The sequence below is a fragment of the Fukomys damarensis genome, unplaced genomic scaffold (assembly GCF_012274545.1).
Source record: "Fukomys damarensis isolate Sample0158 unplaced genomic scaffold, DMR_v1.0_HiC HiC_scaffold_8, whole genome shotgun sequence".
In the NCBI taxonomy this organism is placed as follows: domain Eukaryota; kingdom Metazoa; phylum Chordata; class Mammalia; order Rodentia; family Bathyergidae; genus Fukomys; species Fukomys damarensis.
In genome coordinates, this window is record NW_022900920.1 from 33,344,585 (window position 1) to 33,353,800 (window position 9,216).

A 9,216-nucleotide genomic window follows, 5' to 3' on the forward strand; every position below is an offset into this window, starting at 1 on the left:
TTCAGTCCTGGCAGGAGTGAGCTATGTGGTCCCCACAGCCCCCAGTGCACGCTCAGGTTTAGACAGGTCCTGCACATACCACACTGGCCTCTGCACCACCCTTTGGCACCGCCATGCGGCAATAGCGACTACAGCCACCTGCGCAGCCCTTCAACTGGCCAAGTAACCAATACAAAAATAATTTTATTTTTCTAAATGTGATTTGCATTTACTATTAACATAATCATTACATGCCTTTTTCACCATTCATCTCCACTACTGTACATGCTTACAGAGAAGAAAAACTCAAAATCTGTTGCATGTAACACACAAAATCACCATTAGCGAATTTGTTAACTGTTAAATACTAAAGTAGCTGGTATTTTATGAGGTAACTTAAAAAACTCACAGGTATTTTGAGAGAGTGCTTGTAATATGTGGGGAAAATATTTGGAGTTTTTGGATGGGCTGTGGAGGCATTATTTTTCCTCTTTAGAGTTGATGGAATATGGTCTCTAACAATTTTCTATCCGATAAATTTTCAAGAACAATTTACATCCGAATAACAGGGTGTCTGTTATGGTTTATATTTGGACGTCCCTCCGAAGACTCACACAACTGAAGGCAGAGCTTCTGAAAGGTAACTAACTGGATCCTGGGGCATTACAGATGAATGTGATGTCAGAAGGTAGGGCCTAACTGAAGAGGCGAGTCACTGGGGTGTGCCTGGCAGGGTGAATCTCCTTCCTGGCTCCTCCCTTCACTCTGCTTCCTGTCACTGGACAGACAAGCACCTCTCCTCCACCCAGGCCCTTCCGCCATGCCACTGACCATGCAAACACCGAAACTTCCAAAACACGAGCCAAAATAAACCTCTCCTCAAGATGTGGGTATTGAGTATTGAGTCCAGTAATGAGGAAAGTGAGTAAAACAGGGTCCTGCGTAGAATGAAAACAGAGGTGGAGAAATGAAGAGTTCTAGACATACCAAGTTAGTAAAATCTGCTTTTTCTCGTATGCGAACTTAAATTTTTTTTTTTTTTTTGGTGGTACCGGGGATCGAACTCAGGCCCTTGTGCTTGCAAGGCAGGCAGCAGAACCATGAGCCAAACCCCTGGCCTTTAAATGTATTCTAATATTCAAGAATTAACTTACTTTTCTGTGATCACTTTGTTCCCTTCCTTGGCCATTTTTCTAACACTTATTGATCTTTTTCTTACTGATTTGACAATTGTTTCTTCCCCTCTACTCTGAGGTGTCTTCCTTTGTGTTTACAATTATCGTCATACTGATTCTTTGGTTTCTGGTACTGGGGACTGAACTCAGGACGTTGAGATGGCGAGGCAGGGGGTGGCATCACTGAGCTAAATCCCCAGTCCTGTCATATTGATTTTTTAAAAAATGTAGTCAAGTAAATATTCCCTTTTATGGAAGGCGTTAGTACATACACAAGACCATCTTCTAGGATTATAAACAAAACCCTGCCAGTTTCTTCTATTACTTTTGTTCTTTTATTATTATTCTATACATTTAAATCTTTGATCTATAGGTTTGAGCTATAAATCAAAATTTTTTTCCTAGATGGCTACTTGGATTTCCTAACGCTGGATAATACCAGAACTGATTAGCTCCGTCTTTCCTCATTTCTGAGGTACTGTTACTAAGTACCTATACACATGTGAGCCTACCTTGACTTCTGCGTTTGGTTTCACTGATGAACTTTGCATCCTTCCACTTGTACCATTCTATTTTATTTATAAGGCGAGTGCTAACTCATAAATTTCCTGGGTACTTTTTATTTTTTTCCCATATGACTCAGAATCAATAGTATGGTCCCAACTCCCTTCCAACACCCCAAAATCCTGTGGGCATTTTTTATTAGGGTTTTGTTATTGAAAATGCTGAATTTTCCTATCTGAAAGCATGGTAGGCTTCCCATTTAGTAAAGTCATTTCTGTTTCTTCATACACGTGTATTTGTAGTTAGAGCTACAGAACAGGTATGAGGGCTATTGGTTTCTTTTTAATTTTATACCCTGGCACCTATACCAAATTCCCTTCTTATTTGTCAAATTTTTCAATTGATATGTATGCTCCTGTGTACAGGTTAAACCTATTATATAAGCAAACAATCTTTCAACAAATCCTTTCTAATTTTTACGTTTTTTCCTCTTGTCTAATACCTGCAAAACAATGTTAAATAACAATGATCAGTCTTACTAGCTACACCCCCCCACCCTTTAAAATTTTTTTCTTTTGGTACTGGGGATCAAACTCAACACCTTGTACTTGTGAGGCAGACACAACACCATTGAGCTAAATCCCCAGCCCTAAAAATATAATTGAGACAGAAGCTTGCTACGTTAGAAGCTGTTGCTCCTGCCTCAGCCTCCCAGGTGTTGGATTATAGGTATTAGCCACTGTGCCCTGTTTCTTTTTAAAAAAACCTCCTTAAGGGAATGGTTCTATTATTTCCCTGTCAGACATGATGTTGGTCTTTAGACTTAATTTACTATGATTTTATGTAAGTTGTCTTAAATGATGTTTTTGGAGTCCAGTAAGAAAACTTACACTAGATTGTCTTCATTAAAGTCTGGCTGAAAATTCTCCAGAGGAAACAAAGACCTAAAGTCAATCCCCATATTGAAAAACACAGCTGCTATGTCAGACAGTGATGGTATCCAGGGCCAAACCGGTGAGTCGCTGAAAGTATCTGGTTAACAGAGAAAAATGTTATTCCAAATCACTCGTCCATATACCCACATTGGCAAAACAATAATCCGCATGTGAAGCATAGATTATTACAATTACTTACAGAAATGACACGTTAATGATATATTAACAACACAAAGACATCTCAGTTCAGGAAATTAATCCTTTCCATGATTCTGATTGCAAATTGAATTGGATGAGAACCGAATCAAATTTCCCCATAAGGTCAACACTGAACCCAACCAGGGAATGTGAGACACCATTGCATAGTTAAGCTACAGAATGATCAAGGAATTGTAGATTTTCAAGAAAATGAATGAAATGACATTTGTGAAGAAAATATCTGAGAATGGTGGAATGTAACTCAGAAGGAAGCAGCACACTTGGAAATGACTAGGAAATAGCAAGGGTTAAGTTCCAATGACTCTTTAACATAGAAAGAGAATCTGAAATGCCTTTAGTCTTAATTTCCCAAACAAATCATCAGGTAAATCACAGTGCTTCTATAATTATATTATTTTCTACTGGGGACTGAACATAGCACCTTCACACTGAATTACATCCCCTTCCCTTAAAAAAAAAAAGGCCAGGCATGGTGGCACACGCCTGTAATCCCAGCACTTGGGAGGCAGAGGCAGGAAGATCATTGTGAGTTCGAGACCAGCCTGGGCTACAGTGAGTTCCAGGTCAGTCTCAACTAGAGTGAGACCCTGTCTGAAAAAACAAAAACAAATTTTTTTGAGTGTCTTACCAAGTCACTAAGTTGAGCAGGCTAGGCTCAAACTTGTGATCCTCCTGCCTCAGCCTCCCATAATGCTGGGATTACATGGTGCACCACCAAGCCCAGTTGATTCTATACAAAACTGTTGGCTATCGTGGCTGTCCTCATGATGGCCTGCCCTGTGCCCTCCAGGGTGCACTTTCATCTTGCTTTTGCCTTTTTTACTCGGCCCAAGCTTGCTCTGCAGAGCCAGTTTCTCTCTCACTCTTTCACTTTTACTTTTTCAAATAAATTTTGCTTCTGATCAATCAAAAAAATATATATTTTGTTCGCCAAGAAGCCAAATAAAACTGGCTAAATACATAAATACATTTGCAACTATTTTCACTTTTGCTGCAAAGTAAGCTATGATTTAATAAATATTAGGCAATGGTTGCCATGTGTAAGATCTTATACCCCTTTTTTCATGACAAGAAAAATGCAGATATTCTTTTCTTTGGGTACAAGGGATTGAACTCAGGACCTTGTGCTTGCCACAAGGCAGGGTCTGGGCCTGCTGAACGAAATCCCTGGCATCATTTCTTGCTAGAATTCCATTACGACAGATGTTTGATTACAACAATTTTATATTCTACATTTCCAAATATACTAATATTTGTCAGTATGAAAGATATCATGAAATAACAAGTAATAATACAGGCTATAGGTCACAGTGAATTTATATACTTACCATTTCTAATTGTTATCTCCATCAACGTACTTAAAATCTGCACCGACACAATACAGTCTGAATGAACCGACATCATCTGTGCAAAGTATATCAGTGACAGTATTAGTAAAGGAAACACAAACACCTAATATTTGTGAGGTGCATAGGAAGGTGTTTTATGTGCATTCCACAATAACCTTGAGTGGTCCTTATTACTTTTATGGGTAAAGAGAGTCAGAGAAATTAAATACCTTGTCCAATATGACAGGTGATACAGGGAAGATGTGGAATTTATTTATTTTTAAAATTTTATATTTTTATTTTTTTGAGACAGGGTCTCACTACATAGTTGAGACTGACCTGGAACTCACTATGTAGCCTAGGCTGGTCTTGAACTCACAGTGATCCTCCTGCCTCAGCCTCCTGAGTGCTGGGATAACGGGCATACACCACACCAGGTCCAGCTAAAATGTGGAATTTAAATCCAGGTTTGATTCCAAAGTCAGGACTTTCCTACTCTAACGTTGTTTGTTTTTCTAAAACTTTTTTAGGGCTGGGGTGTAGCTCACTGGAACCACATCTGCCCTGCAAGCACAAGGTCCTGAGTTCAATCCTCGGTACCCCCCCCAAAAAATTTTCTTTTCTATTTGTCAAAACATGCTTTTCTAGGATATATCATGACAAGTACCAGAACACAAAAGAAATAGTTGTAGGTTTATAATGGTGTAGATAACAAGGCATTAACTAGTAAAAATTTTGAAAGGATACAAAAATACAAATTAATATACCAATGCATTTTAAAAATGGTTTTTTAAGACAGGATCTTATTATATTGCCCAGACTCTAATTCCTGGGCTCAAGTGATCTTCGTGCCTCAGCCTCCTAAGTAGCTGGGATTACACAGGGTAGTACTATCACGCTCAGCTTACCAACGTACTTGGGACCTTGCACTTGCAAGGCAGGCCAACTGAACTGCTGAGCTAAATCCCTGGCCCTTAATGCACTTTTTAAAAAGGCACTTTCAGGGCCAGGGATTTAGCTCAGTGGCTCTGTACCCTCCTTGTAAGCACAAGGTCCTGAGTTCGATCCCCGGTACCAAAAAAAAAAAAAAAAAAAAAAAAAAGTGGCAAATATAAAAATATTGATAATATTGTGCTCACAACAGTAACAGAAAAGAGACAAGCCATCTCTTAGTATAATATAGTAAAAATTTTAAAGGAATTTTAGTAATACTTATGCAAAGTCATTTACTTAAAGCTTTCACCTCATCAGCTTTTTTACTCTATGAATTTTGATGCAGAGACAAATTTCTGGGAACAAAACCTCAAGTTAAAAAAAAAATTTAATAGTAGGGTACAGCTCAGTGGTAAAATGCGTGCTGTGTATGTACGAGGCTCTGAGTTTGATTCCTAGAACCAAGAAGGAAGAAAAAAAGCTAAAAGTAATATAACACATTGAAGGTAATAGTAAAGTGGGTTTGTATAGAACACACATTGTATTCTAATGTAAGCCAGGCCTTTTAGCACATGCATGTAGTTCTGGGAGGAGGCTGAAGGTCAGTGGGTTCAATACCAGCCTGGCCTATGCAGAGAGACTTTATAAAAAAACAAAACAAAATAAAACAAAAAACCAACAAACCAGAAGATAAAAATAAGCAAACCAACAAACCTAAAGTCTAAGGAGGAGTAATCCAAACTCTGTTCTCAATCAGGTATATATGGCCTATATAATCTAAAGTGTTTTTGCCATGTGTGTTAACTTCTTCCAGTAGACGGTAGCACGCAGCACCACTCAGACATGTTGTACACAGAACAGGCTTAGGTAACAATGCTTCCCGAAGTGTGACAGATCCTAGAGTGAGCAATACATTAACTCTGTGTAAATGTGAGAATAGTATATACAGCGGGGGTATGTAATTAGTTCAGTGGCAGTACCCGCCCAGCGGGCAATGAGGTCCTGGGTTCAGCCCTAGAACCACCAAAAAATGTAAATTCAGTAATCTAATGTCTATTGAAATTGGTTTAATTTTGTTTCTTGAGTTGGGGTCTATATGTTGTCCAGGTTGGTCTCAAACTTGTATACTCAAGTAACTGTCTCAGCCTCCAGTATAGCTGGGGCTACTGGCATGCATTACTATGCATGGTGGAGACTGGCTTAAATAAATAATGGTACAGTCTGACAAAGGAATAATACTGTAAGACAGCAAAAAAGATAAAGGGATAATACATATGTTGAGATAGAAATACTCAATAGTTCATCATATGAAATAAAAGTTACAAAACATTCACACACTGTGTTTAAGTTAGATAGTAATTTTTGATTGCAGAGAACAAAACACTGGTCAAAATGCCAGCAGCACTAGGTTTGGTAGAATTCAGCTTGCTTTATGTATTTTTTCTTTTGGTACCAGGCATTAAATGCAGGACCTTGTGCTTGCAAGGCAGGCACAGTGCCACTGAGCTAAACCCCCAGCTGGTAATTTTTTCATTTTTGAAGTACCAGGGACTGAACCCAGTGCATTATGCCTTGTGCATGCTAGAAATAGAAAAGCTCTACTTTAAGATTTTTAGATCAGGGCTAGGGATTTAGCTCAGTGGTTCCGCTGATTGCCTTGTAAGCACAGGTCCCGAGTTAGATCCCTGGTACCACAAAAAAAAAAAAAAAAGATTTTTAGATGAGAGTGATGACAGGCACACCTGTAATCCTAGCACTCACTATGTGTAACCCAAACTAGCCTTGAACTTGTGGTGATCCTCCTTTCCCAGTCTCCTGAGCCCTGGGATTATACATGGGAATCACCATACCCAGCCATACACTGTAAAAAGCTAACTATGGCTGGGAAATTAGCTCAATGATTCCGTCACCTCACCAGTGCGAGGACCTGAGTTTGATCCCGGCACCAAAATGTGGAGGGATTAATATAAAAGCTAACTAAATAGTGTTAGGACTAGAGTATTAAAATAAATTTGGACACAGTAAAAAAATACAAGTTGGCAGAGCCTCTCCATGAAAACAGATTTAGAACTGACAATGAGAAATAGACAAGGTGTCTAGCACATAGAAAGTACTTCATAAAATGGGCGTGGTGGTGCATGTGTGCAATCCGAGTACTTGAGAGGCTGAGGCTGTAGCATCACTGAGAGTTTAAAGCCAGCTTGGGCTACACAGTGAGTGCATAGTGAATTACACAGTGAGCCCCTGCCTCAAAGAGCCAAAAAATAAAAACAAAAAACACAACATTTCATAAATGATTACTTCCTTGGTATAAAAAAAAAAAAATGAAGAGAATAAAAACCTGCTCAGGTAGAGAGTAAACTACAGATACATACACACACAGAAACACAATTTTTGTTTCGTTTTCCTTTTTGAGACAAAGTCTTGCTATGTAATTCAGGCTGCCCTTGAACTCATGGCAATCCTCCTGCCTCAGCCTCCTAAAAGCTGGGATTACAGGCGTGTGCCACCATGCCTGGTGAGAGTAAACTGTATTCATCATAGTTTTTAAAGCTATGAGAGGCCCACATAACACAATGAAAATTAACATGAACAAATGCAAAGTCTGATTTCTAAGTTAAGGAAAAAGAATATACAATTAAAAGAATAATGAAGACAGCAAACAAATTTTGAATTACAATACTAGTATGTAGGTGAGACTGACAGGTGAATCTCAGTGGGAATTGCACCTCGGACAGACCTATCTGGAACCTGTGTCCATTTATAGGGTGCAGTGTCCTTTAGGGGTGACAATGGTGAACAAAATCATTTAGCAAGATGATCAGAATAGCGAGAGCCTGGAGAATGTTTGGTAGAGGATAAAGACTGCAAGAGTTATTTTAGAAACACTCGGACATGAGGCCTATTATGGGAAGCTATAGAAAAGATAATTAGTACCACTAGATTAAGACCACAGGGCGGCAAAAAAAAAAATTTTTTTTTTTGTTACCAGGGATTGAACTCGTGTCCTTGCATTCGCAAAGCAGATGTTGGAACAACTGAGCCAAATCCCTGGCCCCCTTGGTTTGTTTTTGAGACAAGCTCTTGTCGTGTAGTTCGGACTGGCCTTGAGCTCACTATGTAGCCCAGTCTGGCCTCAAACTCACAGCGATCCTCCTGTCTCAGCCTCCTGAGTGTTGGGACTACAGGTATGTGCCACCACGCCTGGCTGGGAGGTGACTTTTTTCTTCCTGGAACCAGGGATCAAACTCAGGACCTTGAGGTTGCAAGGCAGGCATGGCACCACTGAGCTACAGCCCTGGTGGGAGGCAAATTTTGATTAGGACTGTTAAAAAAATAATTACAGGGTCTAACTAGTGTCTCTCACCACCGAAAGCAAATGTTCCTTCCTGTGATCTCTGCATTACTAGCTCTTCTCTCTGCCTAAAATGCTCCCCTTACGAATGGATAAAGATGTGTCTTTTTGGGTACAATGGAGTACTACTCTGCCGCAAAGGAGGATGAGCTTGAGACATTTCTAGCTAAATGGATGGACCTTGAGACCATATTCTTAAGTGAAATAAATCAGACACATTTAAATATCGTATTGTTTCACTGGTGTGAGGAAACAGAAAGTGGAAATAACTAAAATGTATAAAAGATATTGGGAAATAGGAAGAAAATGTTCAAATGACAAGAGGAACAAGGGAGGAGCAAGGGGGAAAGGAAAGAAGAGACACGAAAAAAAAAAGGAAAAATAGAAGGAAAAAATGGAAACAGCTTTTGTAAATAAGGAGGGGAAGATGGGTTGAAGAGTGGGAATGAGAAAAAAAGCAGCAGCATGCACAGGTACAAATTCCCTATGATGAATGTTGGCATTATGTAGGTCTAAAATGTACCAATAGATGTTTGCTTAAAAAAAGTGCAATGTTTCCTTCACACAGCAGTGAGGCTCTTCCCATCACTGCTTTTCAGATGGCCAAGAATTTCACTGAAAAACGCTGGGAAGACAGGCCGTACCCGGAGCACATGCCTACTTACTGAAGAAAGGGTATCCTTTAGGAATATTAAGTGCCAAGTTACTCCTGTATCCACATCTAATCTCAACAGAAAGGGCTTCACCAACTACCTTATAAAAAAAAAAAAAAAAAAAAAAAAAAAAAA

General features: G+C 39.3%; 1 protein-coding gene across 3 annotated transcripts in view; it reads right to left on the minus strand.

Moving 5' to 3' along the window:
• Positions 1 to 9,216, minus strand: part of Slf2 (SMC5-SMC6 complex localization factor 2) — a 46,243-nt gene that overhangs the window by 19,926 nt on the left and 17,101 nt on the right. For all 3 annotated transcript variants that reach the window (XM_010626374.3, XM_010626373.3, XM_010626375.3), the window contains 2 exons: positions 4,141 to 4,216; positions 2,549 to 2,690 (listed from right to left, as the gene is read on the minus strand). In XM_010626374.3, the coding sequence (XP_010624676.1) occupies positions 2,549 to 2,690; positions 4,141 to 4,216 (218 nt within the window). The remainder of the gene's footprint in view (positions 1 to 2,548; positions 2,691 to 4,140; positions 4,217 to 9,216) is intronic.